Source organism: Phyllostomus hastatus, unplaced genomic scaffold (assembly GCF_019186645.2).
Source record: "Phyllostomus hastatus isolate PE091 unplaced genomic scaffold, TTU_PhHast_1.1 phas_scaffold_317, whole genome shotgun sequence".
NCBI lineage: Eukaryota > Metazoa > Chordata > Mammalia > Chiroptera > Phyllostomidae > Phyllostomus > Phyllostomus hastatus.
The window spans coordinates 21,886,046-21,906,286 of record NW_025334023.1 but is presented as its reverse complement, the minus strand read 5'-3'; the positions used below and the strand labels follow the sequence as shown (position 1 = coordinate 21,906,286).

At 40.2% G+C, this 20,241-nt stretch overlaps 1 protein-coding gene across 1 annotated transcript in view; it reads left to right on the top strand.

The window, feature by feature from the left end:
- The window catches only part of ARHGAP42 (Rho GTPase activating protein 42), a 252,753-nt gene extending 233,682 nt beyond the window's left edge, over positions 1-19,071 (top strand). The window contains exons 18-24 of the mRNA XM_045817966.1: positions 2,874-3,033; positions 4,269-4,413; positions 5,697-6,074; positions 6,453-6,609; positions 8,760-8,822; positions 15,068-15,147; positions 15,533-19,071. Of these exons, the coding sequence (XP_045673922.1) occupies positions 2,874-3,033; positions 4,269-4,413; positions 5,697-6,074; positions 6,453-6,609; positions 8,760-8,822; positions 15,068-15,147; positions 15,533-15,621 (1,072 nt within the window). The 3' untranslated portion in view covers positions 15,622-19,071. The remainder of the gene's footprint in view (positions 1-2,873; positions 3,034-4,268; positions 4,414-5,696; positions 6,075-6,452; positions 6,610-8,759; positions 8,823-15,067; positions 15,148-15,532) is intronic.
- The last annotated feature ends 1,170 nt before the right edge of the window (positions 19,072-20,241 follow it).

Below are 20,241 nucleotides of genomic sequence, written 5' to 3'. Positions count from 1 at the left end.
CAATACCTCTTTTAGCCAATGAACAAGGACTCATCCTTGGTCTGAATTAGTTTTGAATTATGTTTTGGCATTGTGTATACCCTCTTTATGAACTTTAACCACACTGTATTTATAAGGCATTATTTTGCTGTATTCAAGCTAAATTTCTAGTGAAGTTTTTTTTGCAGTGCTTTTAACAGTGACATGAATGTCACATAAAATTTTCTTGCTTAATTGTAGAGTATTAAATGAACATGAGCTTCACTCTTGATTGTAATGTATGTTGTTCTGGTACACAGAATAGCAGGACACATTGTCTGGCCGTGGAAGAGTGCCTGAAGTTCTCTTGCTCATCTTTCACCACTGTTCCTGGCTCTTTTCTTTTTTTCTCTTTTGTTTGTTTACTGACTTTTTGAAACAAATTTTGTAAAGTCTTTCTATGGCCCCCCTCATATGTGGAGCTTAGAGAGCAGACACAAAATGCACATGGACACGGAGAACACACTGGTGGCTGTAAGAGGATGCGTGGTCAGGGGTGGGGAAGATGGGCAAACTGTTTTCCTTTTTTTTCACCCGTCTTCCCCACCCCTGACCACGCATCCTCTTACAGCCACCAGTGTGTTCCCCGTGTCCATGCGCGTTTTGTGTCTGTTCTCTAGTTTCCACATATAAGGAGGGTCATGTGATATTTGTCTTTCTCTGACTTACTTCATTTCTAGCGTGATGCCCTTGAAGTCCCTCCATATCATCACAAGTGACAACATTTCATTTTTTTAATGTCTGAATACTATTCCATTGTTTATACACACCACAGTCCCTTTATTCATTCATCCATCAGTGGACACTTATGTTGTTTTCCTGTCGTAGCTACTGTAAATAAAGTGCAATGAGCATAAGGGTACATGTTTCTTTTCAAGTTAGTGTTTGCATAGTGAAATGTATGCCCACATCACTAATGACTTGACTATAGATAACTAATAACAATCTTGGCCCCTGTCAACTTTATATGGTTAAAAAAGAGAGAGAATTTAGGACCTGTGACCTGGATTGGCCACTGGTCTAAAAAACCAGTGACTTGATGACTAATTCCAAATTTCCATTAATTAGCTCTGAGACATGATATAAACCATTGCTTCCTTTCTGAGGATCCTTTTGTCTTAAAACAAGGCCATCTGTGGCATCTTCTTTAACTCTAACTTTAAATATTCAAAAGTGCAACTGGGTATCTGTTACCTACAGGAATTGAGGGGGAATGGGGTGCAGAAATGGGTGAAATGTGGGTGACAGTAGTCTATAATAACTCAATAGCCCAGCAGAAGGAAAATTCAATAAAGAGAAAATCAGTCATCAAAATATTTCATTTCTTGAGCAAGAAAGTCATCAATTCTCCTTCTTAAAATAGACTAAATTTTTTTAGGATTTCTAAATCTGTTCCCCAGTGATCTTAATAGTAATTATTTTCCAATTTACCTAATACTATAAAGAACTTTTACATTTTAGCAAGAGTGTCTAAAGCAAATTTAATTACAGGAAGAACATTATTTTGAGGTAATATTTAACTTAATGTAACTCATTATTTAATTTTCTCAACCCTAGAAGGGTTGTTCTGCTTAACAGATGAGGAAACTGAAGCCTATGAAATAACTGGGCTGACTAACCCCACTTCCAAGTCGGATGGATCCAAGCTTTCATTCCAGATAGACTCACTGTCTTTACACACTACTTTCTTAGTATACATTCTCTAATCCATGTTAAACATTTTATAAGAAGGAAACTTGGAATGAAGCTCTCCTTGTCCTAACCAAGAGCCTTTCTTTAGACAGCGCCCTCGTGGGCACAGGGAGCATCTCAGTAGTTCAGACAGTCAGCACTGCTTGTCCTGTGCTAGGAGCTGCATGGACAATCCAAAACCCTGGATTTCCCATGCAGTTGACTTTAGGTTTCAGAATGGAGTTAGTGATGCATACTCAGATATAGACATAATCTTCTGTTGTGCTCCTTCCTAGAACTTTACGTTCTAAAGTCCTGTCTGGGAGTCACACAGAAAAGGTGGTGGTTAACCCAGGAGACTGGTCAAATGAACAAGGTTTCCTCAAAAGAATATGTCCAGTTTCCAAGTTAGTTCATTGGTCACAGTCATTTTTGTTAGTTACTGAGATTACTTTGCTAAGGCCAATAATACCATAGGCCTTTTTGGTTTCATTTCCATTTTCAAGCCAACACTGATGCTTTCACATGTCCTAGTCTCACTGCCTCGCACAGTGCCCAGCACCAGGGAAGCACCCAGAGAAGTTTGGGTGGAAGGCTGGGAAGGATGGAAACGTGTGTTGGCCGGTTGTCTCACGTGGGGAGCTCAAGGAAACCTATGACCTGCATTCAGGAGGCCTGACTGACACAGCATCTGACCCTAATTTTCTGTGACCTCAAGTGCATCATTTCAACTTTGGGAGCTTTGGTTTTTTGCCCATACAATAGGAAAACCTGACTTCCTGGGAGGATTAAATGCAATAATAACTGAAAGTGCCTGGCAGTAGGTTTTCAATATGTTTGGCGAATCCAAATAAAATTACAACCAGTCTACGCTGAACCATCTGTTCTAAAAGAAATGTAGTACTGAGCAAACACCGAAGAGCTAATAACCTCCTTCTCTAAGGTGAATGCACTCACTTTAGAAAATCAAAATTTTTTACTTCAATTATTAACCTTTGTAATTATGTCTTACTTCGTCTAGGTTGATTTATTATATTCTTTTAGGCTATACTCATTAATGCCAATTGGGAATGACTGAAGTTGACTATTTGGAAAAATTAGTCTATAGTGTCACAAATTTGGTAGATGACAACATTTTATAATTACTAAACATTTAACTTACTTTTTGTTGCTCTTATTTGCAGAGTATCACTCCATAGCCAACAAAATCTCATGACTGTCTCAAACCTTGGTGTCATATTTGGCCCAACTCTAATGAGGGCACAGGAAGAAACCGTGGCTGCGATGATGAATATTAAATTTCAGAATATTGTGGTTGAAATTCTAATAGAGCACTATGAAAAGGTAAGCTGCATTTTCATGTGGAAGCATCACATTTTGTATCTTGCATTTGTCCCTGCTTGATTGTCCATTTGCATCATCTGTGAGCTTCACATTGTTACTTCAGGTTCCTGTGGTTCTGTCAGCCTGGTGTTGTATAAATTAGTTCTTCATGAGGACTTTGATTTTCTTTTTCCGAGTTCAGTTTTTAAGTTCTCCTCTAAACCCTCTGAGCAGACAGATGGTTTCCTCTCCTCCATCATTTACCTTTCAAGGGTTTCTTCTGTGGCATTTATATAAGCAGTTTTTTGCTCATATTCATAGAACACTTTAGAATTACTCTGTGGTTAAATCTATTTTGATATTTTAATTTCTCTAGGATTACATTTTTAGTGATACAGTAGAAATGATACTCTAAATAAAATCAAAGAAAAAATTCAGGGAACAGAATCTTGAAGCCTTTTCTATATCCAAACCCTAAGAAGAGTTTCTTCGTAAGAGTGCAATCTTAGAACAACTATGGAAATTGGAAGTTGGGAAAGCCAAATTGATTGGGTAATTAAGAAATTGACCATTGAAGCCCTAAACATCTTGTGACACATTTGTGTCTGAGCTAGTCCTTGTGACAGAGTGACTGTGCCTCTGTCCTTCCCCGGGTCCCTTCCCTGTGCCTGTGGAAGAACAGCCTGTGTGCCTGCCCGCGGCTGCCAGCTTCCTCACAGCCAGAGCACACAGGCCGCCTCCCAGGGCTGCTCTCCGACCTCTCCTTGCAGTCGTCACATTTCCTGACGGTTCAGAAGCAACAGCATGGCAGTGCCTACTCCTAAGGAACGAGGGGCACATTCTGCAGGGGAAACGATACGGAAGGATCCTTTTCCCCAAGGGCCATGTTCAGTGTGAAGAGGGAGAGAGACTATCACAATGAAAAAAGTCCATGTGTCTTGACATAGACATCTGTTCCTATTTGAAAGGTTTCTTAAAATTACTGAGAAACCTGAAGTTGGGGAATGCAGGAGCACAAAGAGGAAAACCCAGAGAAGAAGCACTATTCGGTGTAAATAGACGAGAAAGTTGTAGTTATTCTTGGGGTGTTTTGTTTGTTTGTTTGTTTGTTTGTTTTTTGTATCAAGTGTCTCTTGCCAGGCAACTGATTAAGCAGAATATAGTTCTAAGATTATGTAATAACTCTCAAAGCTGCTTTTATGATGAAAGTGGCAATTTCACCCTTTGGTTGACCTTGGTTCATTGTTCTTCTGCAGATTTTCCATACTGCCCCGGACCCAAACATTCCTCTTCCTCAGCCTCAGTCTCGATCTGGATCCCGAAGGGCGCGCGCCATCTGCCTGTCGACAGGCTCCCGGAAGCCCAGAGGGAGATACACTCCGTGCTTGGCAGAGCCTGATAGTAAGTGTGCCGCCTTAGGGAGAGGCTTTCTCCATTCTTTAGTTCAGCCTTTCTACCCACAATTAGGTAGAAATAAGTTGTTTTTATTGATGCTATCACCCCAATACCTCCTCCACCTCTAACATTTATATGTTCTCTGTCAGTACAGTTACAAGGTATCTTAGACAAGCAAATTCATTACTGCCACAAAAGCAATAATTAGTTTGCTCTATGCTCCCCCCACCCCCTTTTTTTCTGCAGCTGTGATTAAGTACATGAGGTGCTATTTTGTGGAAGGTTTTGTGCTATTGTGAAACTGGTTAGAGAAGAAAACAAAAGAAAGTCTGGCTGAAGCAGTCATTTTCCTTCTTCCTTTCACATTATGTTCTTAAAGTATCATCTCTTGGGTATCAAAATATTTCAAAGAGAGAAAGAAAAGAAATAAGAGAAACCATACCATACATTATCACTAACTTACTGTTCTGAGCCATGCCCCAAGAATAAGTGTGTAGCATCTTGAGCCTGTGATGTGTGTGAAACTGTGGTCTTTTCATTTTATTTCATACCTTAAGCCTCCCAATTTTTTTCACAATCAATATTTAATAGAAAATACTTTTTAAAAAAAAATTAGACATAGTTGAACACTCTATTACAGCTTCTCTGCTTCTTTTCTTATACCTTACTTTTAGGAACATTAAAAAAATACACCTAGTAAAACAGCCAGTTACTTATGCTGCTATATTCTTAGCAGGAAAAGGAACAGGTCCCCTCTTTAGAAATAGAGAGCAGCTTGTAATTTGCAGCTGATATTTAATGATGCCTTTGAATGGAGGAGGATTCAGATGCATCATAACTCAGAATCACCTAAGATTAGAAAAATAAAAGTAAATTAAAAAGGCAGAATATATCTTTAACATTAGCCCCCCCCTTTCTTTCTTTCTTTTTTTTTTTTTGTAATATAATCATGGAATCATTTCCCTTACTTGTGAGTCCTGTTTCAGAATTTTTTCTGAATTCAAGTCTGCCCACTCATGCTTCAACAAGTAACATAATTTCCTAGGGCAAGGTACATAATTGAATGTAAGATCTCCCTTGAATAGTATTGAAAAATGCATTTCCCAAATTCAAGTGCATGTTTAAAGCCTTTCTCGAGCACTGAGGATGGTTCACCACACCAGGTAAAGGCCCATCACTTCAGTGGGACCAGGTGGCCACAGAACGTGTGTGAGTTGGAGAATGGACAGGTTTTGGTGGTGCTGTTTTCAGTGGAGCGCCACTGTTCTCTCTCTCCTGCTCCTGCTCAGGTGACTCCTACAGCAGCAGCCCAGCCAGCACACCCATGGGGAGCATTGAGTCCCTCTCCTCTCACTCCTCTGAACAAAACAGCAACACAAAGCCCGCTTCCTGCCAGCCCAGGGAGAAATCTGGAGGGATTCCTTGGATTGCATCCCCATCACCTTCCAATGGACAGAAAAGTCTTGGTCTCTGGACTAGTCCTGAATCCAGTTCTAGAGAAGATGCAACCAAAACGGATGCAGAATCAGATTGCCAGAGTGTTGCCTCCGTCACTAGCCCGGGGGATGTTTCCCCACCCATAGACCTGACCAAGAAAGGGCCACATGGGGTTTCAGGGCAGAAAAGAGCCTCAGCTACCTTTCTCAAATCCATCTCTGCAGCTGAAGGTAAGCCAGAGTTTAGCTTATGCAAGATGCCATTAACTCCCTGTCACTTGCCAGATTATTCAGCATGATTAAGCAAGGGAAAAATGGGAGAGGGACTAATGATGCTTATCTAGTTTGTTCCTTGGGAGCTAAGACTTTTCAGACTCCTCTGCACTGTAACTTTTTTCCTGGCTCTTTCTGTCTCTGTGAGGTGATGTGTTTGTAATTGCTGTAGATTCTGATCTCCCTGAGTGATGGGCTGCAGTGCTAAAAGAACATTCTGTACCTTCTCATTTGGTTTCAGAGAAGAATGCTTCCTTTTGTTAGGCACATGTACTGGGTTATTGTTATTATTTTGTCTAATAACACCTTGCCTGTTTTCTTGGGCTTTCTTTTTAGGAAACAAGAGCTACAGTGGTTCCATTCAAAGCTTAACTTCCATAGGTTCCAAAGAGACGCCAAAAGCCTCGCCACACCCAGACCTGCCTCCAAAAATGTGCAGGAGGTTAAGGCTAGACACTGCCTCAAGCAATGGCTACCAGCGGCCTGGCTCCATGTAAGTGAGGTTTGTGTTCGCTGTGTCTGCCAGGGGCCCCGTGGGGATGGAGTGGCTGAAGGAACCCTTAGGACTTCCACAGCCAATGCATCATCTGTAGAGTGGGTACAGTCCACTTCTGTAGGGCCCTGTCCTCTTCTAAAAGTGAGGTGGAAGTTAGAGCAAGCTTAGGACACATATAAACAATCATGGGCAGGTGATTTCTTTCAAGTACTTTCCTTAGAAGCAGAACTATGGCTTAGTATAAGGACATGAAAATAGATGTATAATATAGTAGTTATGGGCTTTGAAGCCAGAAACCTTCCTGTGAAAGCTAAACATCAACTTCTCAGCTGTGGAGACGGCTGTGCCAGGCCTAGGTCCCAGGCCCCCCAGCCCCTACCTCTGTTAGAAATGCAACTGCTTTCTAGCTGTGAAGGTTGACCATCACATATCTCCCCACCTGAGAACTCATGGATTTAAACAAGCTTATAGAGAACAAGGAACATGATAGGCAAAAGGGAGCTGGTCCCTCTAATCAGAAGAAATGACCTGCAAGTGCGAAGGCTGATAAGGCAGGGCTCACAGACATGCACAGAAGGGGGTCAAAGAGGAGAAGTGAGAACCTGGATAAACAACTAAGCAAAATCAAGGACAAAAAGTTTTTCTCCTTTTCTGTTTATCTGCTGACTTTTGCTGAGCATTCCAAATGCTATATATTGTTATTACTAGGCACCTTTGCTTACATTGTCTCTTATAAGCTCCTCCACGATATCCTTGCGCAGTTGGTAGTATAAACCTCATTTTAGAGATGATGGGAATTGATACTCAAAAAATTTAAGGATTGCAAAATGTTACCTATCAAATTAATTCTATTAAAATAATAATAAAATTTAAAAAGGGGAGTTTAAGGAACCAGTCTACATATACTCAACTAGTAAGGGAAGAGCTGGTATTCCAACCCAGGGTTCTGTAGCTTGAATCTGTGCTCTGTTATACTATGCCCATTTTTAATATGGTGATATTCTCGACATTTAAATCATTCCTCAAAAGTTCAGTCAGACATTTTACTAAGCTTATTGCCATACAGAGTGTTTTAATTTCATTTGTTCCTCCCTTTTCTGATACAAACCTTTTGGTTTCAGTGTGTTTAACATACATTGTCTCTCTCTTGCTCAGAAATTCAGCTACCATGATGTAGACAAATATATTTGTAAATCTGTCTACTTCTCAGTGTGTATAGTTCTAGCCACTGAGGGAAATTAAATTTTAAGTCAATGTGTCAAGGGAGAATAAATTCCATCCTTTTTGAGGGAAAGAGAAGAGCTTCCATTTTGTGATTTTACTGATAGTACAAGAAGAAATTAATGAGAGAGTGTATGTTCTGTGTTAGTCATAAATAAACTTGAGATTATCAAATGGTTCTGTTCTAGGAGAAGTTTGTCAAAGAAATGAATAAGATAGATTTTAAAAATTTAGTTTAGAATATCATTTAAGGAATCTGATGTCTCTTCTAGTAAATATAGAAACTTCTCCGCCTACTGAGGCGACTTTAGTTTTCATTCTTTTCACCCTCTACCTAATTTTCTCACCTCTTTACAGACTGTGCCCCCACTCCATGACTTGAAACAAGATTTGAATCTACAGATTTATTGATTGGCCATATTTTCACAGTTGTCTCTTCCCATATTACAGGAAGTATGCTCAAATATAAAGGGTACATGCAACAATGTTATCATTAGTTTGTCTTAGCTGTCAAAATGAACAAATCTTTTGTCATGTTGACTTGATTTTTCTCTTGTGGCTTCACAGGAGTCAATAATACTGCTGCTGGGAGCAAAGCAGGGAGAAAGTGTTCCCTTTTACGGCTTCCAGTTTTCTGCAGTAGAAAAAATAAGGGCAGAAACCTCCCCAAAGGAGGTATCGATAGGTTTATTACCATTTGATACTCCATGAACTGGAGACTAAAGCTAAAACTTTCTTCCACATTAAATCTTTTTTTTTCTTTCTTTAAATCTTAAAACAATTAAAAGTAAAGTCAAATTTTGGGGGACAGTTCTTAACTACTAATTATCATTGTTTTGGTTAATTGCTAACTCTGAATTTCATTTTAACCCAAATGATTTTTCTAATTGATTTAATGAAGCTTGCATTGTTAAATTATTTTTCAGTGTGGCAGCGAAAGCCCAACTGTTTGAAAATGTTGGTTCAGTTAAGCCAGTTTCTTCTGGGCGGTAAGTTTCCAAAACAAAGTAAAAAGTAAACAAGATAGTGGTGACGTTGTTGCCTTGTGTTGACATGGTGGGTCATCTTTAATAGCTCTGTCCCTCCATTCCACAGACGGTCAAACCCACACTCACTCCCCATTCACGAGGAAGAGGTCATGTCCATAAACCGCATATGGTGTCTTAGACTGTCCAGGTGATGCTTGGTTTGTTAAGGTCTTCTCAAAGAAGGGTTCTAAACAGATAGGTTTTCTAGAAGACACAGTTGCTGTAACCTTTGCACAACAAGGAGTCCTTTGGTAATGGTGGAAATTTTTCAAAAGTATATTCTTGACTTTATAGAACTTTTCCTAGAAGAAGCTTTTCCCCCCCAAAATCGCCTAGTTAGGCCCTCATCTGTTAGTGTTTCTAAGTCCATAGAGTTGGTATCTTTCTAGGACGTCCGTCAGTGCATTGCATTCATATAGCAGATTCCAAAGTGTTTGCATGATCTCACCTCCACTGTAGAATCTTTGCCTTCTTCCTTTTTATCAGACACAGCGACCATTAGGCACTGTGGGCATCAGAGCAAACATCATGTATCTCTGAAACTGTCATCTACTTTAGGCCTTAGTGGAAGGGATTTAATCTTGTTACTTCTGTCTGCCCAGCTATGGGATTGAATTGCTCCACTAGATGGAGCCCTTTTATTAGGAAGATCTAAATCTGTTAAGAACTCAAGTACTGTAATCAAAGAGATAATCTCACAGAGCTTTAAAAAAGCCAGCTGTTGAAATACACCAGAATGCTGTCATGTCATAAATATATACTCAAATGTTCAACAATCAGTCTGTTCATTTTTAATGTTCTTTTACATTCAAAATACTACTCTAAATCAACTTCTAATGGCTGTCAGCATAAACTCAGAGCTTACTAACTGGTGCATTGAACATTACTGTCTTTTTCAACTGGTGCACAGCATGTGGACTGTGTCATAACTCTCCACCCAGAGGCAGGGACAGAGGCACACAGTGGGCCTCATGGCCATGTCCTTGGTTCACTACTTCCTGCGTGTATAACCTTGCAGTCACATATTTAAGAAGTCTATTGTCTTTATAAAATAAGGCTATAATTCTGGTTTTGCCAAATTGTTGTAAATTTTAAATACACGGCAATCTATTTGGTAAGTTCTCCACAGATGGTCTTTACAATAATAACTGTTACTATTGTAATAATTTTTATTGAAACTACTTTCTTAAGATATTTGAGACTCTCATTAATATATTTTAATGATCTATAAACATGAACTCTTAACAACCCCACCTGGTATTTTCTGGTACCATTAAATACAACTGAACAATAGAAAGAAGTTGAAAGCATTTTCCTTACTAATCTCCTATAGTGCTTATTTCATGTTCCTGCTAGGGAACTCAGGGCTATCCTTGAATTAGTCCTTGAAGAATCATAGAACAGGTAGTGAGTAGTAGGAAGACTAGCTGTGTTTGTGAAAGAGACTAATTGGGAGATTCTAGTGGATGACCTTGAGCAGGAAAAGTAACATCTCCAAGAGTTAAAGCCGGCTCTGGGAGCCATCAAGCAGAGGAGTGATCTAATCGGTGATGCACCTGAACAGATCCTTTCACGTGGTCTTTCTAGAGAGTTGGGAATACGAGAGTACAGTCAATCATTCGGGATGGAATTGGTGAGATTTAAAAGACCATAATTAGGGCAGTAACAAAGGAATGAAAAGCAATAAGGAGCATTTTATGGACAGAATCAGGACTGGGCAACTGCTTTGATACTGGGATGAACGATGTAGCATCCAGAAAACGTGACAGCAAATATCGGAGACTTTCAGGGTATCAAAGATGTTACTTTATTGGCCAAGTTTAACCTGCGCAGGGGCGAACTCTCAAAGTGTCCAGCGACACAGTGCCCACAAGGAGCTGCAAACGAGAGCCGCGCCGAGCGCTTACAACTACGTCCTTATATAGGGGCAGGCAAGCAAGCGTTATACAGAAGCAGACGTGGCAGTTAGCAATTCGCTTACAAAGACCGCGCGCGGGAATTTCAAACCAAGCATTCTTGCATAAGGTGGGAAGGCAGGATGTTTGTTCATTAACCTAGTAATCTCCTGGCTCTAGCTAGCTAGGTTCTTATTTTCTCATTAAAACTACAAAGCACTGCTTATCTAGCCTACCCAGGGGAGAGCATCTGCTCCACACAGGATGTTTGCTTAACTGCACTTTGTCTCCCTTATTAGTTCCTTTTAGCTACAATGTGGTCCCTGTTTACTAAGGTCACATTTAGTTCCTAATATCCTTGTTCCCAACAAACAACAGATAAAGAAGATTCCAAGTCTTTGAGTCTGAGTGGGAGAAATAGTGGCAGCTTAGTGTCTGTTCTTGGCTTGTGAGTACAAGGGGGAGAGGAGAGTTTGGGCCATAACGTTTGAGGGAGCCAGAGGACATTGAGAGACAGTTGCAAATGTGCAGCTCAACTGGGAGAAGGCGTGAAGTTCACCATTTGAGAAACTTGTTCACAGCTGTTACTCTGCATCAATGAAGGTGGGGCTTTTTGAGTGAAAAGGAAAAACAATTGAGCATTGTTTGGTCTTTGCGGAATGGTTTCGTTTAAGGTTCTGGCAAAGGACAAAGTGAAGGGATGATCAGAAAGAGCAGGTGTAGTCAACACTGCAGAAGCTGTGGAAACGTCAAGGAGGCCGTTGGAGGAGAACAGCGGTTTTAACCTCTGAGACATACACAACTTCTTTGGTATTTTAAAAAATATTATCTGTGTGCATTTTTACTCCCTTCATCAGTGAAATTCTCAGCACACAGGAGGTGTGAGAGAGTGTTTGTGTGCATGTGTGTGTTTATCATTGTTAAGTGGCTCTCCAGAAAACATTGCATCAATTTTGATCTAGTGACTTTTATTTTGCTTATGCTTAACTATCACAGATTTTGCACACCTACCCTATGAAACCTTTGTAAGTCTACTCACCAGCATCAGGCAGCATTTAGCATGGGAATGGGACCTGTGATCACATCATCTTCCATATGTAAGGGGAGAAATGGCTCTCAGAACAGTAAATGTTATCACCTTACTCTCCCATGCCATGAGAAGCAGGATTTTCAAAATCCTTTTCAAGCATATTAGAATCTTCTGAAGAGAGGCTCGATAGGTGTCAGTGTAATTTTCACATCCTCAGCACACCAAGGCAGTAAAAGAGGAAGCATTAGCACCTGGAGAGGAAACCACGGCCACAGAAGTCTGCATTAAATCATCCAGGCACTCTGCTGAGTTAACACCTGTACTTACAGAGCGCAGCAGAAGAAAATTATACCTGTCTAGACACAGGCACAGACAACTGAAAAGTTATGACAGATTTTTTTTTGCTGTGTATTTTTGACACTTAACGATATCTATTTATTTAGTGATATAATTATTCTATTTCCCTCCTCTCTCCACATAATCTTATAAGATACTATAAAGAGAACTTTCATGTCTGAAATATTAATAAAAATAGTTTAATTGCCTTAGTGCAATTTCAAGAATCTCATCATTGTAAGAACGATGATATCTTAATCATTTCTATAACTCTGGAAATTGTTTCCTTATCTATCTATTTTAAGTACTCAAAGCAATAAAACAGTGTTTATTGGAGGAAATTGTTGCTGTCAGGAAATGAGAATTCTTTTTTTAATTTTATTTATTTATTTTTAGAGGAAGGGAAGGAGAGAGAGAGGGAGAGAAACATCAATGTGCAGTTGTCTCTCATGTGCCCTCCACCAGGGACCTGGCCCACAACCCAGACATGTGCCCTGACTGGGAATCGAACCAGTAACCCTTTGGTTCACAGGCCAGTGCTGAATCCACTGAGCCACACCAGCAAGGGCTGGAGATGTGAATTCTTAAAAAATCGTTAGTCCTTAGCTGGTGTAGCTCAGTGAATTGAGCGCAGGTCTACAAACCAAAAGATTGCCAGTTCGATTCCCAGTCAGTGTGCATGCCTGGGTTGAAGGCCAGGTCCCCAGTTTGGGGCAGGCGGGTGACAGGCAGCCACACACTGATGTTTCTCTCCCTCTCTTTCTCCTTCCCTTCCCCTCTCTCTAAAAATAAATAAATAAAATCTTTAAAATAAATCTTTACGTATTTTTAGAGAAATAGCTATGCGACTGTCAGTCATATCAGGTACTGGATTAAATTATTACGTTTAACTAGAAGATTTATAAGAAAAAAACTATTATTTTTTTTCTGTTTAAGTATACCTCCATCTGATTCTTAGAAATCTTCAGAACTTGATAGCATCCTCCTCCCCCACCTCCCACCCATGTCAACCAACACACCCAGGTGCACATGGGTGTGCGCACACAGACACACCCGTGTAGCTCTTCTGTAGTGTAAAGTCTTTCTGTGGGTGCCTCCTTTCCCGCAGTTCTTCCTTAACCCGTGTTTCATCAGAAAGCGGGCTAGTGGACATTCCCAAACCTGACTGCTGCAGGCTCCCCTAGCAACCTTTCTGAGAGTATAGAAGCAGACTCTGGGGCTGGGGCCAGAATGTTCCTCCGTAAGCTTTCCAATCTTCATATGACATTTGAGGACTCTGGTTTAAGTGACCTCGCCTTGTTCTGGAAGTGTGGAGGTCAGACATAGGGTCCAGCCCCGACAGGAAAGTGAAATAACGTGACCTTGGTGCTTTGAGAGATCTGCAATGGCAAACACTGCTGCTGCTTGTTTGCAGATTCAGTACTGGGACTAAAAGGAAGAAAGACAAGGCACCTTGAATGTTTAAAGGACTCATCACATAGAAAAAGCCCAAAGCATCAGAGCATTTGCCCTTTTTTTTTCTACTCACTTATTCAGAAAATACTTACTGAGTTACTACTAGGCATCAAGCATCATTCATGGAGGATACATCTTGATTCGGAGAGAAGAAAACAGAAATAGCAACAATAGCAAAAGAATAGCAGATATTAGTACCACGCAGACTTAGGAGGGTATGATAAATGCCCGGGCAGCTATTTTAGAGTGTGTGGTCAGGGAAGACACAGCCTTCAGCAAAGCTCAGGAAATTTAAGATGGACTAGATGTGCAGAGCCATGTGAGGTTCAAGAGGAAAGCATCTCAGAGCAAGGACTCAGCTGGCCCTGAGGTGGGAATGAGTTTGGCATGGTTGAGGAGGAGGAGGAGGGTAGGTGAGACTGGGGTGCAGCAGGTGGGCAGAGGCAGGCACAACGGAAGCAGGAGAGCCAACAGGCACCTGACTGTGTGTGGGTTGGAGCTACAGTTTGAAACCAGGGAAAGGCTTGTTCTCAGGGAAATAACATGATCATCAGAACCTTTTCAAACTGTCCTGGCTGCTCTGTAAAGAATGGATTGCAAGGGGACAAAAACAGGCCTAGAGGATTTAGGACGGTAGGAAGCCATTCAGTGAGTCACACCAGCAGTGGTTTTGGCTTGCATGCTGGTGGTGGTAGAGACGTGAGAAGTAGGTGGAGTCAAGAGGAGTTCCACTTCTCACCAAGGTATGCGGCTATTGAAGAGTAAAGGTGACTTGGCTGATGACTTGATTAGTAGCCTCAGATGATGGCCTAAAAGAAAAATAGTGTCAGCTCAAATGTTTTTAATAGAACTCCTATAAAACTCTGAGATTCTGGCTTCTCTTAGAAAACCAGCCTATCTGGCTATATCGAGCCTGAATTCCCATATGGTGCACATGCCAGAGCTGAGTGTTGGCTTCCCTTTCTAAGAAATACATATGATCCCTGGTTTCCAAAGCCATCTCCCTCCTGACAGTGAGGCTGTCATTGGTCGCCACTTATCATCAACTTACCCATCATGCTTACTTAACTCATTTACTGTACCTTGTAGACCTTTTAATTTGGGGATCTCACCTCTGGTAGTCTGAAATGAAAGTGGAAAAACATGTTTTGCTACCTATGACCCTCAATGTGTGCTGCAAAAACTTCATATCCACCAACAATTAAATAATAGCATCCTTTAAAACCGACTCAGGCTGTTTGCTATAAGCTAGGTGGTTACCCTTGCAGGCACTGCCTGGAAACGTGAGATGGGCTTTTGGGTTGCTGCTGGTGTCTTCTGATTGCACACGTGTGTGCAGTTCGTGAGAAGTGTACTTTGCAGACTTACATTTGCACTTTATATTATACTCCATTTACAAGTAGAAATATGTCATTTTTAAGAATAATTTGAATATAAATGTATTTCTTTTGAATGTTGTGGTTTTTACAAACTGTCTTCTGCCCTTTCAGCCAAGCCAAAGCCATGTACTCCTGTAAAGCTGAGCACAGCCACGAGCTCTCCTTCCCCCAGGGGGCGATATTTTCCAACGGTAGGTGCACCCCCTGCCTCCCCTGAAGGAACAGTGTGTCCATGAGAGTCTTAAGTGGAAACCAGGGGACTGAGAACCTAGTTCAGGCCCTGCCTCCCCTGACCTCCACAAGTGAACACATCACATTCCTCCGGCCTCCAGTTTCCTCCCCTGTGTATGGGGAGGGGGCAGGGTGGGGCAGAATCGAGGGTGCAGGGAGGATGTGAGAAGGTGGCTGACTGATTGATTATATGAATGTAAAGGACTTTTCCGGTTTTAAAGGTGCTGTGACATTGCCTTGATAAGTGGATGCATGCAATCTGATGTGGATTCTTACCCATTTGTGTATATAATTATTTGAAGCTAATGTTCTTTGAGTGACATTAACTTTTTATTTTTCTGCCAGTGTACCCATCAGTGGAACCAGGATGGTTGAAGGCAACTTATGAAGGCAAAACAGGACTAGTCCCAGAAAATTATGTTGTCTTCCTCTAATATTATTTAGTGGATGGCAGTATCTTCATGGTATCCATGGTAACAAATAAGAAGTGCTATGATTTTATCTGACACAGATATGGGGATCAGCCCACTAAATGAAAACAGACCATTTCTATCAAGTCCCACACCAGCAGCTCCCTATTAATGGAAAATGAGAAGAGAAGTTTAAATTGTTTCCATTCTTTTTATTTTTTGGCTGGTTTCTTACTTTAAAGTATCTTTCTTTTTGATAAGTAACTCTCCACATGCCTCCTCCATAACAAATGAGAATCTCAAATACTGTAGAAATACTATATCCCAGAAATTTGAAAACTAGAAATCTGATATAAGGATTTTGGAGTCTGTCCTTAGCTGTCTGACATTCTCTGAGGAATCTTGAAATCATTACTTAAAAACGTATTTAAATTGTTCATTTATTATTTTTTCTTAAAAGTATACTATTCTTATATATGATTATTTTGCTGGTCCTGAACATTTCAAGAAAATCAGTTTTTTTTAATGTAACTTTATTTTTGTTTACCAAGTAGATGGTAATATTCAAAGGCAATGATGTATATGATGTATGATGTCTGTAAATGAAGCCAAATTAAGTCATACACTGAGTCCACTTTAAACACTCTATCCAGAATCCCAGACACCTGCCTTCAGCTTTGAGCAGGGATCAGCACACTGTTTCTGTGAAGGCCTCATAGTAAGTACTTCGTCCTTTGCAAGCCCTGTGGACTCCATCGCAGACCTTATCCCTGCCGTCATGCAGGGAGCCGCCACAGACGTGAACAAATGGATGGGCGTGTCTACGTGCCAATGCAGCTTTCTGTAGGGGCCCTGAAATTTGAAGATCTTATCATTATTATGAGACTTGAAATAGTCTTCTTTGACTTTTAAAAATCCATTTTAAAATGTAAAAGTCGTTGCAGCTGCTGGATCATACAAAACCAGGCAGCAGCAGGTCGAGTGCGACTCCTGGAGCTTGGTCTGCTGACCCCTGGTTCAGAGGATGTATGAAAGTACTCTTAGGTCTTTGGGGGTTTTATGAAATTTTACTTCGTTAACATATAAATGCTGATGAATCACAGGCACATATCCTCTGCTAGTAGCATTATAATGGCATCACAAAAATATAATTACCATAAGAGGAAAACTGTGAAAGTATAATATCAAGGCATAGAACTTAAATTCTACTTGTAATACTAAAGAGTCAAAGAATTTTATTAATACCTAATTTTGGCTAATGAGAAATTCTTTACAAATGATAAAGAAGTTTTAAGACACTGGTAGAGAAGCTACACCTTCTAAAGTCTATGCTTAGTGAAACAATTTAAACAAAAAGGCACAGGATTCTTAAATTATTTAAACCACAAAATTTTAAAATGGTTGTATCATTTTTAGCAGGAATATAATATGTACAAGACTTTTTTTAAATGCCATTCAATTTACAGCCTTTATTAGGAATTTCACTGAATTTGTAGAACATAGAAATTTACTGCCCATTAATATATACATATATATGTATCGTCAACATCTGGTCATGCACCAACCTCTATTTCTATTATTTCCATAATTCTCATATGTTATTTCTGTAACTATTTGCATGTGACAAAGAGCCTTTCTCCTCGAGATTCCAAAAGTGGGTGACCGGCCCTGTCACAGCCCCCGAGCCGCCCACTAGACTCTATTTCACTTGCTACTTCCGAGTTCTCACTGTGCAGACACTCAGGTATTGACTGTATCAAACTCCTTCTGTGTGATATTATAATCTGTAATCTCAATCTCTTCTACTTTAAATTAATGTTTTTAGAGTTAATAGATTATATACACTTTCATACACATGTGTACACAACTATGCCTTGGAGCATTTATGCTTTTAAAATTTGAAATGTAATAATAGTGTAGAATTTAAAAATAAAGAGAATAACAATAGGTGAAGTCACAACCAGAAACAAATATCAGTGCATTGGAATGAGAAAATATTTAATATTATAAAAACTAGTAATATAATGAAAAAATCTGATACATTTTTTTCCCTTTGCTTCCTGCTGTTCATTTTTGTACGTGACAATGGGGTGTCACTAGAGCTTGTTGATCTCTGGATCCTTGGTGGCTGTTACTAGTGATACGAGCATTGCTGACACCCTTGACTACCTTCTGCTGGAACAGAAGGTTGTCTTGCCAGTGTACCAGTTCCTGAGTCTACACGATGCTCCGTTTAAGCACCCTGCCATTGTCTGGCATCCTACCAGATTAGAACCTCTTAAAGCGCGTTGATTTTCTGTCAAAGACCAACTTGACTCCAAAAGGAGATTCAGAATTCTATTTTCCTTGCTGCCGCATAAGGAAATCTCACCTTTCATTTTATTTTCACACAGACCAGAGTGTTCCTGCCTCTGAGTTGTCTGTGAGCTAATTCCCCTGATGCTCAGTCAGGGATTCAAGCTTTTGCTGTATACTATGTGGGTGGGAAGCTCTCTTTCTCCTGGTGAGGCATGTCTGGCAGTACTTGCTGTAGTCCTTCTTTTTTTCAACAAGCTACAGAAGTGCTTCTTCAAACTCTGTTTTTGTTTGGAGTTTTAATCTATAAGATTTGTGAGAATGGTGCTTTGTTCTTTATACCAATTACACGTATAAGCAAGTCATGGTCATGGATTGGAGATAGACTAAAGCTGCTTTTCTCAAGAATTAAATTTCCTGCAGACAAAGATTTTTGTGAGCATTGGGAAACTCAAGGTATGTGCTCTGAATCACAATATTAATTACACAAGAAAGTAATGCGAATTATTGGAAGGTCACATTCAAAATTGTAACAGCATTTCAATTAATGAAATCATAGCTTTCCAGAAACACGAAGTTATGTTAGAATTGCTACATCCACACCCTGCAAACATACAATGTGGACACCCTAATCATTGGTTGTAGTATAATCAGTATGAAGATGAGATTGCTGAGTCATTGTCTTGTGTTATGCGAAGTATCCCCAAGAACAAAACATTTATGTATTTAACGGGTGACTCTTGTCCCATAACTACCAAATTTAACGAAATTAGTCTATCAACCGAAGGCATTTTCTGTTGTGCTATGTGAGTATATATGTCTGAACAGTAAAATAGTGTTTGTATTCCTGTAAAGCCCATGAAGTATGAGGAAGTGCTTTCTCGTTTGATGTGAGTGCTTTTGCTAATTGCATCGGCACTCTGCTTTCAAATATGAATGGGTGTAACCAGGTTCCTCAACAATGGCTTGATTGCTGGCTCTTTCAGGGGTGGTGGAGAAACAGAAAAAGGTACCTTATGATCCTGAACAATCCAGGTTCCCAAACAGGAAAAACAAAGATACATAATGACTTTTATTCTTATTCTAGCTAGTTGGTTTTACCTATTGTGGCATGCTTTCTGAACTCCCACTGTGTTGTAAGGAAAATAAACCTGGCACCTTAATCCTATGAAGCTAACACCCTGCTAACCTCACTCCCAGCCTCATTCTTCAGTCTGTGTCTCACGGGAGGAAGGATACCATCCACATGGATGCTGCTGCAGAGGAGTCCTGTAGAGCCTTTCTTCCAACAGCAAAGTAGCAAACCCCCTAAATTATGTATTCAGGATGCTTTCACTAGCATTTAGGACCCCAATTTGGTTTATGCTTCATTGACTAAGTTAGAGGCAGAGCAATTCAGGAACAGATTTTGTTCTTTGGTTTTACAATATATTTATAATTTGCAGCTGTTACTCTGCACTAGAAACACTGGATGGGACCCCAAAAAAACTTATCTCCTGGTAAAGAAAAATAAAACAGAAACTTGACAATTGCTCAGAGGTTATTTTGCTCTTGACTATTGTTTTTCACTTAGGATAGAAATTGCTGTCTAATTTTGTCTCCTACCTTTTTTGGTTACTTTCCAAAATCAAATACATTTTACAAATGAGGTTAACTGTTCTGAATAGTACACATCCTGGCTGTTTCCTGTTGAGCCACAGACTTAAATCAAGTGTTTGATTTCAGACTTAGTCAGGCTTAAATCAACTAGTCTCACTCTCCTAAACACCATCATCAGATCCATCCATTGTCAGTAATATTTTCCTGCTTCAGTTGTGCAGATTCTGCTTGGTAGTGACCTTGTACAAACTCAGGTTATGAATGGCATGGACTTCTAGAGGATCAGATCAGTAAATAGGACTATTCATTTTTCAGGGCAGCTGCATCCACTGTTTTAATAAGGAATCTCAAATGAGAACGTTGACAACCCTCAGAACAAACCATTGGCAGAAAACTGACCTGCCAATGTTTCTAGACCAATGTTCAGAAACAGTTGTTTGAGGTAGGGGGTCCTATAGGCAGGTCATCACTTCTCTCCCTGGCTCTCATGAGAGAGACGCCAAGCTCAGAGCTGAATACTTCTTGGTGCTACTGGGAGAGATGGAGTCTGCAAATTTACTGAGGAGTCCCAAAAGACAGGAGCCATTTGCAATTATTACAGTGTAGATAACCCTCCATCATCCTAGATGCTCATGCACAGGCTACATGAGGAGCTGGAGTGTTGGAGGTGGATTGGGCTGAAGGTGCCAAGACCACCCTAATTAGAAACCATCTCCCTTTTTCCATTATCTACCTCTTCTCAGCAGTATT